The sequence below is a fragment of the Alosa sapidissima genome, chromosome 17, assembly GCF_018492685.1.
Source record: "Alosa sapidissima isolate fAloSap1 chromosome 17, fAloSap1.pri, whole genome shotgun sequence".
In the NCBI taxonomy this organism is placed as follows: domain Eukaryota; kingdom Metazoa; phylum Chordata; class Actinopteri; order Clupeiformes; family Clupeidae; genus Alosa; species Alosa sapidissima.
The window spans coordinates 11,587,226-11,605,282 of record NC_055973.1 but is presented as its reverse complement, the minus strand read 5'-3'; the positions used below and the strand labels follow the sequence as shown (position 1 = coordinate 11,605,282).

Below are 18,057 nucleotides of genomic sequence, written 5' to 3'. Positions count from 1 at the left end.
TGTAGAAAGACCATAGGAAGGGAAGCAGAGGGTAAGGACAAGAGAGAGCCATCATGAGGAGTGTGAGATGAGTCAATCAAGTGAAACAATTAACACTTAATCACCATTAAGTCATCAAACGTATACAGTCCATCTGTGAATATGAATATCCCTTTCTGAAGATCAAGACCCTAACAGTAGTTACACACTCCCCCACCCCCTCTAGGAATGCCAGCGCACGGACCACTTTTACTCCCCATTCACACTCATCTATCCTGGATGGCAGCTGTCCAAGATGGCTGCTAAACCAGGTCAGAGAGAAAAGCAAGTGGGACAAAAGCGTGTCTAAATCTTTCCAGCAATCAATGCCCTGCCCAACCCCACTCTGGAGGATAAATCTTATCGAGAGCAAAGGATGGATTTTAAAGCAGGTTTGTGTAGACTTGCCTTATTCTATTCTTCTCCCCTCCTTTAAATGCGAGGTCAAATACTATGTAGAAGGCTGGTGCTGCTAAGTTGATGGCAAATGGGCAAGCGGCGAGGATTTCTGAAGGCAGCTGAAGAAAGTGGTGTTGTGTTATCTTTTAACTGAGCAGGGTCAGAGGGCGTGAGAAGCCCCCTTGTTGTAACAGTCTGCTGGAGAAGCCGGGTTAATGACCTTGGGAATAGAGCAAAACAAACAAGCTAGGTTCTGGGTATTTCTTAAATGTGTTTCAATGTAGTCGGACCACTGTCATTGGATGAGACATGAGGCGCAGCGGTGGCACAGCAAGCTTGGCATGGCATTCACTGTCATACTAACAAGCATTTCAGACTTGGAATGTGAGGTGCATTCCAAGCATGGTGTGGAAGAATTATTGTCCCTTTTTTTCCACACAAGATAAATTGTGTTGTATTTCCTGGGTGACATTGCCAATGGTTCTAACCACACCCCATAAACTCACACACTTTAAAGAGTGTGTGAGAGAGAAATCCACTACCAAATAACCAATCAGGATAATACTTTTTTCCCACAATGTGCAGCAGTTGAATCTATTCATGGTGGGCTTCTTCTGGCACAAGCTCTGAAACTAGCCCATAAATCAGAACAGAGGAGACACCATGCACGGATGAATGCTTGTGGCATCCCAGTGAACACTGTTTACAGTTTGGGACACGGTCAGTGTCACTACACAGTGATCCCCACAAATACCCTCCGATCCTCTGCAGGCTTAAAGCATGCAGGCACACACTACACACATGCATACACACACACACACACACACACACACACACACACACACACACTCATACACACATTCAAAGACACAGATGCACACACAAACACAGGTGCTCTATGAAATAGAGCTCCATCTTTAATTTTATTAGCTGCAATGGGTCTTGCCTTAGTTAACGATTTTACAGTGCAAACAAAACACAGACCTGAATTCACTGAAGCAAAGTTCACCTGTTCTGGGAGCATCTGTTGCCACTCACCAAATATAATCACTCCTAAAAATAGGACCCTCTGTTTTTCAGGGCTCTTACAGTAATAACTGACCCTCCTGTAAGAACAAAGGGATGGTTAGCATGTTTGTCTATCGTGCTTGCATGAGTGAGAGAACGCAAGTGAATCATAAACAAGGGGTACAAAGGGAAAAGAAAGAAAGAGAGAGAGAGACAGAGAGAGAGGAGAGAGAGAGAGAGAGAGAGAGAGAGAGGAGAGGGAGAGGGAGAGAGAGAGAGAGAGAGAGGAGAGGGAGAGGGGGTGGGGAGACAGGGCAAGTGTTATTTAGAGTTGCATGAATAGGTGAGTGAGAGGAAGAGAGAAAGAGAGACAGAGAGAGAGAGAGAGAGAGAGAGAGAAACAACTTTGTAAAATAGGCAGAAGACAGAGAGTGGGAGGGAAACACAATCTAGGGATCCAGCACCAAGACAGCCCAGCCTAGCCCAACCCAGCCCAGAGGGACCTCACTCTGCTGGGAGAGCCGTGTTGATTTGCCTCTCTACTACGCGCTCGAGTTTTATGCACGACAAGGGAGAGGAGGAGTAGGAGGAAGAGGCTCAGGTTGCCTTGGTTGGATTTGGAGACGGCAGGACTCAGGCCAAAGAATGTGTCTTCCACGGAAGGTGAGTACCTGTAGGCTAACCAGATGGGGGATTAAACGACTGCTGGGGTACACCTATGCAGTTATTTGATGGTGAGCTGAGCTCTTTCCATTTTTGTCCAGAGGATTTATTTCTGACTTTTGTTTAGGGCTACACTATCAAGGATTCTGTAAAAATCTGTTATAAAATGAGGGAATGATTTCATCTCCCTGACAGTTAATGTCACCTGTTTCTGTAGGGAAATTCACTTTCACACAATACTTTACTCTTTTTCTGTGTGTAATAGGCTATAAGCTATGAAACTGTCAGGCTATAGGCTATTTCATGTCCGAATATTCTTGTAACATATTTTACTTTGGCAAAGCAATGGGATTATGAAGGAGTAGGCTATGTTATGAACTACATGTTGACAAGATACTAAAATCCACAAAAATCCGTCTTTGAACCATTGCACAATAACACTTTCCAGCCACAATAAAGCCATGCTTCAACCGCCCATACAATTAAGTGTGTCCACTTCCTAGTCTAATATAAAAAAAAAAAAACATAAAACATAAACCTGTCCACATTGTTTCACCGCCGAGCATATTTCTGTGACAACTTTTTAATCTTGTCATTGGCCGAGTGAAGTACAACAACGCGCTCGCATGGCACAACGCGCCTTCTGATAGGATACGGCCATCACACTAACCCCGCCACGCGCGTTACGACATGGATGTAGCCAAGATGATTGGATGCTGAGCCTTCTTGCTCTGTGGATGTAGGAAGTGCCCTTTTATGGAATGTGGAGAATTTTAATGCAGTCATATCAACTTCCGGTTGGGTGTGAGTCTCGCCGAAAGGACCGTCTAGGAAATAGAGAAAATAGTTTTGGGGGACCTTTCCTTTTTCCTTTTTGTAACCCAAGGTGTTCTTGTATCCATTCCAATCGACAAGGTAAATATTAGCTACGGGTTTCGTTTCGAACTACACTCATGTCCATCCAAATATCCTCTCCCAAATAGCCACCAAGCTAACTTCCCCACCATGTTACATTGTATACTATGGATAGCATTCTATTTACACTGCTGTTGCATGTCTTAACGCGTGTCCTCGCAGTTGCACTAAATGTTGTTTTGTTTGCTTCTTTCAAGAAAATGTCCAAATCTTTAAAGAAGATCGTGGAGGAGAGTCGGGAAAAAAATCTGCCCGAGGTGGATATGTGTGACAGGGGAATATCAAACATGTTGGACGTCCCAGGACTGTGTAAGTGAATACACAAATCGACATCTAAATCTATTTTCAAACTACAACTGAACTAGTGTAGGCCTAGAACATTAAATTGCATGAACACCCAACACCGTGACCACTTGTGAAATGTAAATCCAAGGAAGAAGTTAGTAACTCAATCAAGTAGCCAAGGCTAAGGAATGAGCAAGTGACTCACTCCATTGCTTTAGGTTACTTTTTTCTTTATTCATAAAGTTACCATTGACTTACATTTTCCATGTCAGAATACACTAGACAGTCTTATGTCATAACCCATGACGTGTAATATAAAGACAAGTCTATGAGGAGGTCCTTAAAATAGCAGAGGTGACTTCTGTATAAAAGCTCAATAGGCCTATGCAATAATTGGTGTACTTGTGACTTTGTGATGGTTCTAAAATCAAGAGAATACTTGAAAAATGGGTTACACTTTACTTGACAGTATCGACATAAGAGTGACATGACACTGTCATGAATAATAAAGACGTAATGCTTCTGTCATTAAGTGTCATTCGTTTTTTGTCAACAGGTTAGGGTTAGGTTTAGGGTTAGAGTTAGGGTTAGGGTTCATGTGTCATGACAGTGTCATGTCACTGTTACAGTATGTCGATACTGTCAAGTAAAGTGTTACCGAAAAATGTATATCACCAGTTTAGGACATGGTTTTGATCTAGTCTACTTGTGCATTTCATGTTGAGATGTCAGAATGTTATCTGAGAAAGGAATGTCAGTGTTATTGTTGTAAATACATGAGTGTCTATGAATGTGGACTCATACCTGTCCTGCACACATGATTTGGCTTGCATTTTCTCTTCCAGTTACTCTGTCCAACATCACTCAGTTGGTGCTAAGTCACAACAAGCTAACAAGTAAGTAATTGATGTGTTTTGAAGCAGTTAATTGACATTATACAGTCACAGTACTAACTTGTAGTTGAATTTTGATAATATATAAAGTAATTTAGTTTGTACACTGGATGTTGCTTTTATGTTGTGCTGATATGGTGGAGAAATGGGCCTCCATGGTGAAAACACATCTTTTCTTATCAAGAGATATTTTTGAGAGAGCCGAGAGGACATGATAATAGAAAGGGGATCTTAGAGGAACATGACCGATAAACAATGCATTTGAACATTGTGGACAGAACTCTCTTAATGCACTGAGCTAAAAGAAAAAAAAGTTAGATTGAAGTTGAAAGGACTCATGGCATTTTTTGTCATGAGAAATACTGATTTTCTTCTTTCTGTGCTCCTTATTATTCCAATCTTGACCACAGGAGGGCAGACACACTCTAAGTAGGCAGGCCCTCCAAGTGTTGTTACCTGCGACTAAGCAGTTTAACAACTTGAACAACTTCAAGCAGTAGTTTTACCTGATAACATCCTGACAGTGTACAGCTTAAAGCAGGGTCATTTCATGCCAAATTAGATAAGTCTGTTGCTGCACTGTGTCAGATTTTGTTCAATCATTGTCTATAATATATCATGTATGTTCAAATTCTGCGTCTTCATATTTTTTCAGCCCTTGATATTCTGTTTGACAAACACATTGTCTGGGAAGGAAGGGTTGGCCATCTTGAACAGCATTGTTCATAGACAGCCTAGACTTTGGATGGAAGACAAACTTATTCTCAGTATGACTGAACCATTGAAAGTGTGCATGGCATACTCACTGATTTTGTACAATTCCCTAAAGTTGGAAAAATGTGTAAAAAGAGTGACATTGAGGGAATTATAAACATTTCTGATATTTTTGCATTTGATATCAGTAGTTATTCTTTCTTTAAATGCAACATTTTATTAATGTTTATATTTGAGTGAATATATTTGTTTATTTATATTTGAACATTTGAGTTCTAAGCATATAACGGGCATGGATAGAAGTATAGTATAGTATAGTGTATATATACTCTTTTGATCCTGTGAGGGAAATTTGGTCTCTGCATTTATCCCAATCCGTGAATTAGTGAAACACACTCAGCACACAGTGAGGTGAAGCACACACTAATCCCGACGCAGTGAGCTACCTGCTACAGCGGCGCTCGGGGAGCAGTGAGGGGTTAGGTGTCTTGCTAAAGGGCACTGGACTGGTCGGGGCTTGCAGGCAACCCTCCGGTTACAAGTCCGAAGCGCTAACCAGTAGGCCACGGCTGCCCCGGATGGAGTTATTAAGGATAAAACAATGGAAGGTTGCATATTTTGCTTATTTTTAAAAGACTAAAATCATGTGAGGTAGTTCGTAGGAACTTGAAAATCTGTGTGGAAGTAGCTCAATTTATGGCCATTGTGGATGCTTCAAATATTGGCACACCATTAACAAAATATTGTATTTCAAGACAAAATAATACCATGTGGGTATAGAAAATGAAATTATAATACCCTCAGCATTGCTCATTTTTGCATATTGTTCCAAACCTGACAGCCTTATATGAAATCAACGAGCATTCAGTAGATATTTATAATGGTCCTGTCAGACTGAGAATATGTTTGTCTTTCATCCTACAAAGTTTGGGTAGGCATGAATAATGCTTTTATGATATTAATGTCCAAACATGGCTCCCAAGATAGAGTGTAAAAATCCAAGGGCAAAGAAAATATGAAAACATTGGAATTGAACAAAAATATTTCACAGGTTTTGGGACCTTAGCATTATGTAGGAAACCCTTGAGCCAAATCTGAGACTATGCAGCAGCCATTTTTCTGGATTCTATCTTACTTGACAGATAATGACCAATGACCCACCCTTGTTCTTTTGGGAACACATATCTCTCTCAGCTATGCACACCGAGACAGTTTGGGTGTCTAAATAGTTTGCCTTGATATTTTTTTTCCCCCTATTTCTGTTTGTTTTTCTACTGGAATAGTCTCCTAATCAGATCTCGGTGGCGATCTATGGGTGCGATAGCGTTTGCTATCCTGTCAGGTGCTATTTTCAGAGATGATCAAAGCGTTTTAATGAGATTGAGGTTCATCCATGGCCGATCACCTGCAGGAGTTTTTTTTTTTGCTTGAATTTGGAGTTCAGCGGAATAGACGAACCAAAGAAAAAAAAAACATTTCTTTGTTGTTCGAAATGCTATCTTTGGGTGTATCAGAGAGTCGTGGATTACGCATTTAGTCACAACACAACGGTGCAGAATGTGAATTAGTGAGTTTTGTATCATTTCCTTTTTTTCCCCCCCTCTCCCTCAGCACCCCCCCCCCCCCCCCCCCCCCCCAACATGTGCTCGTGTTCTTCCTCAAGGTCAGCTCCTCTTGTCCCTCCTGCGTTTAAAAAAAAGTGTGGGGGTGAGCTGGAGAGGAGGCTGAAGTGTCGTCTTTTTGAACTTTTCAAGGTAGTCAGGAATTACATTGACATTTGGAACCCTTTCATTAAAGAAAGGAGCGAGAGGAGAGAGCGGGCTCACAGGCCACATGATCCGCTAACACACCCAACCACGGTAATGAGAGAGAGAGAGAGAGAGAGAGAGAGAGGAAGAGAGAGGGCGATGGAGCGATATCAGCTCGGCAAAGGTTGGGGTTTCTCGCTGCTCTCCAGTCTTTAGCCAGATCCCTCTTATTACCATCCATCTCTTTGACCATTAAAGAGCACAGACTGTCATGGGAGCACACCTTCCACAGGTTCTTTCTTTCTTTCTTTCTTTCTGCTTGACTTTCTGTCTTTCTTCCTGTCTGTCTGTCTGTCTGTCTGTCTGTCTGTCTGTCTGTCTCCTACATTGTTTGCCTTTTTCACCAGGCTCTTGCCTTTACCTTTTCGACATATTGTGCAAACCACACAGACAGATTTCCATAATCAATATCCCACACATGTGCAAAACATTTATTATTGCTTTGTATTTATAAATGAAAAACTGAGAGGGAAGAGTTTGATCAATAGTGTGTGTTATTAATTGCTGGAAACTTCAGTAACTGTATCTATTTATGTTTGTTTGTTTGTTTACATTGGGCAAGAATACATTTGGTGTGTGTGTGTGTGTGTGTGTGTGTGTGTGTGTGTGTGTGTCCCGAAGTACTAACATATCTGCATGTTTGTGCATTTTTGTGTGTGTGAGAGAGAGAGATCGTCAGAGAGGGAGATTTGGGACACCAGCTTTGGGGACTTCACTCGCCTTACTCCGCATTGATTCCGAGCGCATTTACAGTTCCGTTGTGACCACTAAAGAAATGGCATTGATTTTTATAAATCCTGGATGAAGTGCAGCGATAGAGGAAGAGGTTTGTCTCTCTGATGTTACCCCAGTGTGCCACTAGTGCAAAGCCCAAAGCCCCTAAATGCTGGTTGGGCTCCTCTGCTGAGAAGAAGCTCATTAGGAGACAACATGTGTGTTTGTTTTCATAAAATTGACTTCCTTTGTCTGTAAAACAGGGATATGCAGTGACTGCAGCACTGGTGCTTGTATATTTCTGCTAAATGCTGAAACAGTTTTATTTTAGATGCATTTTTTTATTAGATGAAAGAAGCAATATTTTACATTTAAAGCAGCTGGGATAGTGTTGGTGTGTGTGTGTGTGTGTGTGTGTTTGTGTGTGTGTGTGTGTGTGTGTGTGCGTGTATAAAATTTTTTGTATGCTGTGCGTTCTGGCCTGTGTGTGTTTTTCTGTTAATCTGTTGAATATTATTGTGTTTTTGATGATAGAAGGCTGAATGTGAAGGTAGATGAGTTTCTGTAGGATTAACCTGCTAATGTGATATCAGTATGCACTGGGTGTGGTGACATGTACTGATCTCTGGGGAGAAGGCCCGTGTCATGCACTGTGTGTGTGTGTGTGTGTGTGTGTGTGTGTGTGTGTGTGTGTGTGTGTGTGTGTGGCTGTGTTTTGTGTGTATAGTCACGGCATTGGTGTCCTGATACGGACCCCATTGATCAAGCCTCTAATCGGATGGAGGGACTGTTATCCCCATTGATCCCTGTCTCCACCCGAACACACACCTCTCCCCTCCTTCCATACTCCACGCCCATCGCACCCACCCACCCACGCACCCACCCTTCTAACTCCCCATCCCCACCCCCAGGAAAGACACAGCCTCCTGGAGAGTCTCCATGCTAAACACCTCCATCATTAAAATGTCAAATCGCTGTCCAGCCCAGCAACCCATAATTGAGCCATCAAAGACAGGCCGTCTGTCCACCTCCAGCTGATAATTAGCTCGTTAAGCCCTGTGAGGTCACACACACACACATACGTGTGTGTGTGTGTGTGTGTGTGTGTCCGGCCATCCGCCCGCCAGGCCTCGTCCCTCATGTTGGGACCAAAATGAGAGGGAGGGAAGGAGGGAGCGAGCGGGCAAGTGAGCGAGGAGAGGGTGGGAACGATTGATTCTGTCGTTGTCGATAACAAAAGCAAAGCAGCCAGTGATGGATTGTGGATGCCCGTCTGGACGAGGCGAATTAATCCTGTTGTTGGGAGAAAAGGGTTTCAATATTTGTCTTTAACGTCTTTTGGTCTGTTGCTATCTTCATCATTTTTTTCTCTCTCTCTTTCCCCCACCCTCCCTTATGCCATTTCTCCCTCCCTCCCTCCCTCCCTCTGTCTGTTGCAGCTGTGCCCCCGAACGTTGCGGACCTGAAGAACCTGGAGGTGCTCAACATGTTCAACAACCAGATCGAGGAGCTTCCCACCCAGATTAGCAGCCTGCAGAAGCTCAAGCACCTCAACCTGGGGTGGGTGGCACGCCTCCGTCAACCCCCCACCTCTCCACCTCCCTGTCTCTCTTTCTCATGCACTCTCTCATTTTCCGTCTTGCTTTTTATGGTTTTGAACTACTTGTTTACCCCCTACCCTCTCTCTTAACACTCGCTCTCCTCCTGTGCCCATCACTCTCTGTGTTCTCTCTCTCTCTTTCACTTATTTTCCTCCTCTGTTTGTTCTTCTCCTCTTCTCTCCCTCCACATCAATCCTGTCTTTCCTCCTCCCTTACTCTCTTCCTTTCCTCGCCTCTCTCCTACACTCAAATTATCATCCAGGCCCCGTTCTGAACACTAATGGAGCAGCGCCTCTGTACAACATCCCTGTCTTAGCCACTCGGCAGCCAGCCTTATCGGATCCCCGTGTTATTTTCTTGTCGGCGCCTGTGTCACTAATCACTTAACACTACAATTAAGTGTCTCTCTCGCGGGGCGGAAGCTTGTCTACGTCTCCAGTACACGGCAGCTTTATCTCCGGGGCATCCTTCAATTGGCGTGGCGGAATTAACTCCCGCTAAACGGGGGCCGTGTGGATGCGAAAAGCCTGTTTGACGGAGTCCACATGTGCCGAGTTATCAGCGTGGCGATGTTATCACACCGCTCCCCCTGGAGCTGGAGGGATAATGTTGCAGTGCAGGGAAATGAGGACGCCGCACCTTGCTCCTCGGAATCAACAAATCCAAACTGTGCAATGTGAAAAACATTGCAGGATTTATGTGGAGGAGGAGGATTTCACTACATCTAATGCTAGATCACCTCAGTTAATTGCAGTTATTTTATTATCTTTTGATCAGATGATTAAGGTGATTAACAGTTGATTTTGGGGGTAATTTAGTGCTAACACGAACCATCCAGTGCATACCTTTTGCTTGGATAAACTAACTTTTTAAAGAAGGGAAGAACCTGCAGTGGACTTTGGACAGTGGAGGTTTTTGTCCAGCACTCTTTGACTCGTCCTTATTATCCCTTCAGTGGCCATAAGAGCAGGGTGACCGTCAGTGTTGTTAACACTGGAACGGCAAACCCATTGTTTCCCAAACACTGTTGGTGCCCCTCAGAGGTGTGTGTGTGTGTGTGTGTGTGTGTGTGTGTGTGTGTGTGTGTGTGTGTGTGTGTGTGTGTGTGTGTGTGTGTGTGTGTGTGTCTGGCCGCTGGCCTATTGTTCTGTTGCTGTGCCGAGCGGCCTGCAGCTGTCCTTTGTGCCCAACGTCTTTGTAGGGTCTCGGAGTCCCAGGTGTCCGCGCAGTAAGGACACACACAAACAGATGGAATGGTGCCCTGCTCAATGTCACGCGGGATTAAGACTCGGGGCCAATCTCCCGCCGCCTTTCACAGTCTCATACTCCCCATCGATTTACTGTCACCTGCCTCATATCCAGCTGTAATCTCAAAAACATAAGCTGGCCTGTCATATTCCTGCCAGCACCCCGCATTCCTCTTAATGTGTGTGTGTGTGTTTGTGCAATTGGCCGTGTGTTTGTACCTGATCTAGTTTGTCAAAAACAATTCCCCCGCCGCCCTGTAATTACTCCGCAAACACACACTGGAATCAATTTGTGCGTGTTGTTTATTTTATTTATTTTCCTCCTTCTCCAACCAAACATGCACCTCAAGATTGTGCTCCCAACTTCACCTCCTTCGTGTCATCCCTACACACAGGCGAATACCTGATAATGGAATTAAGGAAAATAGAGAGGAAGAGAGAGAAAGAATAAGTGAGGAATGATAGAGGAAGGGATTGAGAGAGAGAGAGGGAGAGAGAAAAGACAGGGTAGATGGCAAGAGAGGGAAATTAAAAGGGTGAGGGGGAATGGGAGAGGAGTTGGAGCGTTGCTGGTTAATCAGGGGGGGTGATTTGTGGGAGAAGTGGTGGTGTCTTCATTCACAGCCTCTTTGCACTGTGTGCAGACAGCCCTCTTCCACTACTTCACTCACTTCAGCTCCCTGTGTCACTCAGAGTGTGTGTGTGTGTGTGTGTGTGTGTGTGTGTGTGTGTGTGTGTGTGTGTTCATTGTGACCTCTGCAGGGGTCAGATGAACCCAATAGCAGAACTGGTAATTGAGTATGTGTTTAGCCCCTCTATGAAATGGGCACTGGTGGGCCTGGGGTTTAGGAGGATAAAAATACAGTATTTCATTAATCGTGGTAGTGTTAATCTAGTGTTAACATAGTGAGGCTTTTTTCTGAACTTTATCAGTGCTTCTTTTCCCTTGCTCCTCTTATATCTTATCTTTCTTCACCTGCTCTCTTTATCTCCTTCTCCTTCCTCACCTCTCTTTCTTTCTCTCTCTCTCTGTTTCTCTTGTTCTTTCTGTCCTCTTTTCTCTCCCTTTCATGTATGCAGTTTTTGCATCTCATCTGTGCATCTCTTCCCATTTCTCTTTCTCTCTCTCTCTCTCTCTCTGTGTGTGTGTGTGTGTGTGTGCTATCGACCAGCGTGGTGCCGCTATCTGTTCTCCATCAATCTTTACTGTGTTTATTGATTGCAGGCATTTTAACCTGTCTGTCTCTGATTGTGTGTTCAGCGGAGGGCCAGGCGGCCTGTGTGTGTCTGCTATCGATCCTTATTGTGATTGCACACGTGTGTGTGTGTGACCGAATGAAAATATAACACAATGTGAACAATTGGATTGTTTTTAACCTTTGATTGAAAATGGTTAGTTTTTAATAATTTTCATTGTCAAAACTTAGCATACAGTAAGTTGATGATGATTTTGATTGATGAGATTCATTTAGATTTTTTGGTCAAAAGGGAAATGTATCTGAAGGTTGAATGTAAAGAGCTGTATACATACTGTGCATTCATCAATTCAACTCTATTAAGCTGAAACTGTATGTGAAAAACCAGACCTGCATTCTTCTCTTCACAAATTGTAAATCACAGTTTGCGTTTTTCAAACCTTTTTGGCCTGTTATGTTGGCCTTGTAATGTGAGCCTTAGGAGAACCTTAAAAAGTTAGCATGCTTGTGAGAGTGATCGTTAATATTTGTGTGTGTGTGTGTGTGTGTGTGTGTGTGTGTGTGTGTGTGTGTGTGTGTGTGTGTGTGTGTGTGTGTGTGTGTGTGTGTGCAGGATGAACAGGTTGAGCACTCTGCCCCGTGGCTTTGGCTCTCTGCCAGCGCTGGAAGTGCTGGACATCACCTACAACAACCTGAATGAGTCCTCTCTGCCTGGGAACTTCTTCTACCTCAGTGAGTACACACACACACACACACAGACACACACTATCACTCTCTCTCCCTCCCTCTTACACACACACACACACACACTGAGACACACACTATCTTTCTCTCTCCCTCCCTCCCTCTTACACACACACACACAGACACACAGACACACACTCATCTCTCTCTCTCTTCCCTCTCCCTGTTATGCACATACTCTCTTTCAGCAGAGAATCCAAGTCTCCTTAATTATAAGAAATTGGGTGTCACGTTCACCAGTTGTTGTTACCTGGAGAAAAGGAATTGTGGGGCTTCGCTTTCTGCATTCCTTTCACTAATGATTCTTCAATGAGTGTACCCTCTGCTAAAGGAGGTTTAAATGGATGTACTGATGCAACTTTCCTAAGCAATTTAAGATCACAAAATATTTCCAGAGCATTTTACTCTGATAGGAACCTTCCTAAGCAAAAAGACTATCTGAATGCAGTCTTAGTCTCTCTCTCGCTCTCATTCCCTCCTTCCCTGTCAAAGACATGTCATTTGTTTCTGCCTCTCACATGTTTTCTTCATACGCATAGACTCTGACGCCCGCTCACCGTCACACACACTGATAAATTCTCACACACGCTCAGTGGCTAGCTCCATCCCTCTTGCCATCGTTCTCTCTCAGCCCTAGCGTACTTTATTCTCCATATTGATACACATCGTTACCCTCTTTGACATTACCCGCATCATCGTCGTCATCATCATCAGCATCATGAGCATGATCATAATTATAGATGTGCTCCTTATCTTCATCACATCGCCATTAAGTGCTGCAGGTGTGTGTGTGTGTGTGTGTGTGTGTTTTGTGAGAGGTCGCAAGGAAGGAAGAGTGAAATTGTGTGTGTGTGGGTGAGAGAGAGAGAGAGAGAGAGAGAGAGACTGCTGCTAATGGGCTGTTAGTTTAATCCAGCTACTGTGATTGCAGAGGGACAGAGGCTAGGCCATGGTCCTCGTTAATCTCCCCCTTACTAGCCACACACACACTCACTCTCTCTGTCTCTCTCTCTCTCTTGATTTATCACCCCTCGGTCTGGACAAGCAGCAGTAGATACCAGCGGTGATGCACAAAGCAAATTAAAAACACATCTGATTAATGAAATGAATGAGCTTGGGGTGATTAAAGACAATCTGCTGTGTATGTGTGTGTGTCTGTGTGTGTTGATAAGTATGTTGGTAAGTGGTCTGTGTGTGTGTGTGTGTGTGTGTGTGTGTGTGTTTATGCATGCTCTATAAGGGAATGGTCTGTGTAGGGCATAGATGAATGGGACTGAATGATGGATGAAGGTCAGTTGACCTATAATCAGGTGTAGGAGAGGAATGAGTCTGGCTTGTTTAGACAGTCTAACAGCCTTCACTACTGCATTGACCATCAGCTCTCAAGGTTTACATAGAGCGTCAGCCAGGTCTGAAAGTGGTCCTGCCACCTCTTCCGATGTAGTTAAGATGTACAGGCCAGTAAAAGCCTTCAGGGAAGAATCCGTCAGCGGTGCTTTGTGGACAATCCGCTGGATGGCTATTGAAAGCCTAAAGGTTTGTATAAAGATTCAGTCACTGAACTGGCAAGTTCCACCAGACCTAGGTCATTACCATTGACTCCTGTACTGAAGATTAACTACATGTGGCAGTTAAGAGACTTCTCTGTGGAGGCTTGTAGACATTTATATTTTCTGTCACCTGTGTGTGTGTGTGTGTGTGTGTGTGTCTGTGTGTGTGTTTTCCTTTTCCTCAGCAACAAAATATAAATCCATATTGCCTTTTTATTAATTTGAGCACCCTTGACATCCTTATGCATGAGTGCTACAATCCTTCCTGTAAGCCATCATCCATTGACAAAATGCAAGCACCCCCATCAGCTTCACCTAAATTTCCTACTCTCCCCTCTCATGTGTGTGATGGTATTGCAATGTTCATTACATTGATTTAAAACAATACATGTATGCATGTATATGTTCGGGTGTGTTTATGTCAACTACTCCTCAATCGCCTCACGCCACTCTACGTAGATCAGAGCTGAACAGCATTATTGACCAGGCAGTGGCGAAGGCAGGCCTGTAGGACCCGTGTGTGGCTCACCTGCGGCTCTCTCATTTTCAGCCACCCTGCGTGCACTCTATCTAAGTGACAATGACTTCGAGGTCCTGCCCGCCGACATCGGCAAACTGGCCAAGCTGCAGATTGTGAGTAATTCATCTAAATTCACCCCAAAATCAATGCCTTTGTTTTTGTGTGTGTCTGTGTCTCTTGTGTGTGTGTGTGTCTGTGTACGTTTCTGTGTTGGACATGTGAATGTGTGTGTGGCTGTATTCATGTGTGTCTGTGTGTTGGTAGTGCCTCAGTGTTTCAATGCTGTGTGTGTGTGTGTGTGTGTGTGTGTGTGTGTTGTTCATCAGTGCTGTTTTGGGCTTGATTTAAGGCCTCATCTGTAGCTGGTTAAGAGGCTGCGCCTGCACCGCTCTCAATGGGGACAATACAAGATAAATCACACTTGTGTTTTATGAAAAATTACATTCAGCCGCTTTAGGGACCTTTTTATCTGTGAAAGTTATGTTTGTGTAAGGCTGTGCTACTTAGTCTTTCTGCATTTTCTTCTACTGTGTGTATGTCTGTGTGTGATAGCTACAGTAATGTTCTGTATAGTTCTCAAAAGCACAAATACATGGCTTTGTGTTTGTGTGGTATTCATACTTCTGTCTTTATCTTTCTCTTCTCCCCCTCCTCTTTCCCTTATTCTGTTTCTCTTCCTTGTCCTCTTCCTCTTTGCTTTCCCCTTTGTATTCCCTCTCTCTTTCTCTCGCTCTCTCTCCCTCTCTCTCTTTCTCTCACTCACTCTCTCTCCCTCTCTCTCTCTCTCTGTAGTTGAGTCTGAGGGATAATGACCTCATCTCTCTCCCAAAAGAGATTGGAGATCTGGCCCAGCTCAAGGAGCTGCACATCCAGGGCAACCGCCTCACAGTCCTGCCCCCTGAGCTGGGTAAGACACACACACACACACACACACACACACACACACACACACACACACACACAGGCACAAGCACACACATACAGGCACACACACACACAGATACGCACATACGCACACACAAGCACACGGACACACAGGCACAAGCACACACAGGCACAGGCACAGGCACACACTCACACTCACACACACACACACACACACACACATAAACAGACACACTAATACTTGTACACTCTATTTTGTCTGGATTGGGTAATACTTACAGTACACACACACACACACACACACACACACACACACACACACATGCACATCCACTTACATCTTAAGTATATATATAAGTATATACTCTTTTGATCCCGTGAGGGAAATTTGGTCTCTGCATTTATCCCAATCCGTGAATTAGTGAAAGACACTCAGCACACAGTGAACACACAGTGAGGTGAAGCACACATTAATCCCGGCCGCAGTGAGCTGCCTGCTACAACAGCGGCGCTCGGGGAGCAGTGAGGGGTTAGGTGCCTTGCTCAAGGGCACTTCAGCCATTCCCACTGGTCAGGGCTCGACCCGGCAACCCTCCGGTTACAGGTCCAGAGTGCTAACCACGGCAACCACGGCTGCCCACACACACACACACACACACACACACACACACATATCTACACAACTCAGTGTCACTTAAAAAATAGTATGAAATATATGACATAAGTATGGGGAACAGAACAGAAAAAAACTTTCATAAGTAGCACTAGTTGGCCAAGTAGTGGTTGTCATCTGTGCTCTCTGATAATAAATGGAGCACGTGAGAGTGATGGAAAGACCAGTATAAAGTGTGTGAGTTAGATAGGCAGAGCTGGGAGGAAGGGCAGGGAGGATATGTGAGGTGTAGAAGTCATGCTGCTGTGTTGCATTTTCCTCTCTTTCAAGGTAACACATCTCTGAGGCTGCACAGACTAGAGTATACGCACTCACTCACTCACTCACTCACTCACTCACCACTGCGCCATAAAATTTTACTCTACATCCTCTGGACAGTTTCAGCTTCTATTTGCACCAACACATCACTGTTTTTTTTTTTTAAAGCACTATGTATATTGATGACTTCATGGATATGGAGGTGCATGTGGAGAAAGTTGTACTTTGGCCCTGAAAGTGCACTGATATTCTGAAGAGACCAAATTTTAAGCGCGTTTTTGGATCATTGCACATGCAGACAGTCTGAAGACTCGTCTCTAGACACTTGGGATTCTGTACATGGATAAATGGATTAAGTGTAGTCTTAGATTGAAAGAGAAATTCCATAAAAAATCTCCTTTGAAAAAAAAAAAAAAAGATTTTAGTTTAACACTAGGCTTAATCCATGAATGGGAAATTGGCCCTTGTTGTCTAGCCCCAATTCTCATCCACAACCAGCATAAAGTCCCACCTTCACATAACCCACCGACAGGTCTAACCACGGCTATACTGTACACTCTCTCTCACACACACACACACACACACAATTTGATTTGTTTGTGGACACCATGTTTGAAATAAGATGGATCCCAAGTTGATAAGGCTATTCCTGCATGGTTGTTTACAATGAATCCATTTGACACACCATCAGTATGTCCTACCTCTTACGTGTATGTGTCACTTAATTTTAATTTCTATACAAACCAAGATGGCAGATTTCTAAAGAAACGCAAGCACCCACACCATAAGTGTATCTAAATTAGCTATGTACCAAAAATTACATTTTACCGTGACTCGAAGAGCTGTAAACAGCCTTGTAAGGCTGCGTGTACAAATCCGCTTGGAGCTCCAGTGGAATTTTGAATTGTGACGAGAATTCTCGGGCTAACAATTGATGTGCCGTGAGAAAGGTTGGGTATAGGCACCCACCAGCCCAGCACTAAACTCTGAGCGTGGTACACAAAATCGGATATATCAGGCAGTAAAAGCCTAGATTTTGTGTAGAAATCTATACACCTATGGCTACTGAAAAATGTACGGTTCATTTATCAAACTAGTGCAGTGCCCGTTCAAACATGCTATTCCTGTAGCCCAATTACATGCCTGCAGGTAGGCCTGCTTTAAGAATAGGTTGCTAGGGAAAAACATAATTCCAGGTAAGCATTCAATAATGAATAGGCCTACAGATAATATAATTATCTGTAATAAATATAATATAATAAATGTGAAGTGAGCAGAATTTAAGCATGGCTGCATGTGACATTTTTTACAAATCAAAATGACATAATCCTAACAGCTGTTTTGAGTCAAGGCTATATGCTTAGCCTATTGAATAACTTGATGATAGAGAAAACAAACCATTTTGTGGAATGATTCATCATATGAAATTTGCAACGGTGTGACTCAAAAACAGTCTCTGGTGGCCTATAAGTGACACTGTGACTCTTAAGTGACTCTGCCTGCCACTCATTGCTTGTCGCTTATGCTTTGCATGTGTGGCATTCTGAGACGTTCTTTAATTCGGGACCATCATCGCTCGTTTCAATTTAGGACCTTGCAGTTGGAATTGTCGTTTGCTTATTCAAAGTCCAAAGACAGTCCAAAGTAGCCTGGGCTATTCAAAGTGTCTATTTGAAGAGCCACTGCATACCTGCATGTGTGGCGTGTTGTTGCAAAATCCGCGGAGTTCACTTTATTGTTGAGGTCAGACATGTTAAGTTTATACCCGTGTAACCTACACTGATCCAGGTCTGCCAAAGCCCTGCTTCTATCCTCATCAGTCTGACAAATGGTCAGCGAGATATGCGTCCCACAGACACACATACACAGACATCCGGACACACAGACACAGACGCTTCTTGCTTTATAGATAGATGCAGGTGTTATTTGTTTTTTTGTTGTAATTGCTGATTTACATGGACACTAC

The 18,057-nt window shown here is 43.7% G+C and overlaps 1 protein-coding gene across 2 annotated transcripts in view; it reads left to right on the top strand.

The window, feature by feature from the left end:
- The first annotated feature begins 2,853 nt into the window (after window positions 1–2,853).
- The window catches only part of rsu1 (Ras suppressor protein 1), a 37,335-nt gene continuing 22,131 nt past the window's right edge, over window positions 2,854–18,057 (top strand). Inside the window, exons 1-7 of one of the 2 annotated variants that reach the window (XM_042067734.1) lie at window positions 2,854–3,003; window positions 3,201–3,312; window positions 4,134–4,184; window positions 8,857–8,977; window positions 12,075–12,193; window positions 14,306–14,388; window positions 15,068–15,182. In XM_042067734.1, the coding sequence (XP_041923668.1) occupies window positions 3,204–3,312; window positions 4,134–4,184; window positions 8,857–8,977; window positions 12,075–12,193; window positions 14,306–14,388; window positions 15,068–15,182 (598 nt within the window). In that variant the 5' untranslated portion in view covers window positions 2,854–3,003; window positions 3,201–3,203. Of the gene's footprint in view, window positions 3,004–3,200; window positions 3,313–4,133; window positions 4,185–6,692; window positions 7,530–8,856; window positions 8,978–12,074; window positions 12,194–14,305; window positions 14,389–15,067; window positions 15,183–18,057 lie in introns of those variants that run through there. The other variant, XM_042067735.1, reaches the window with a different exon arrangement.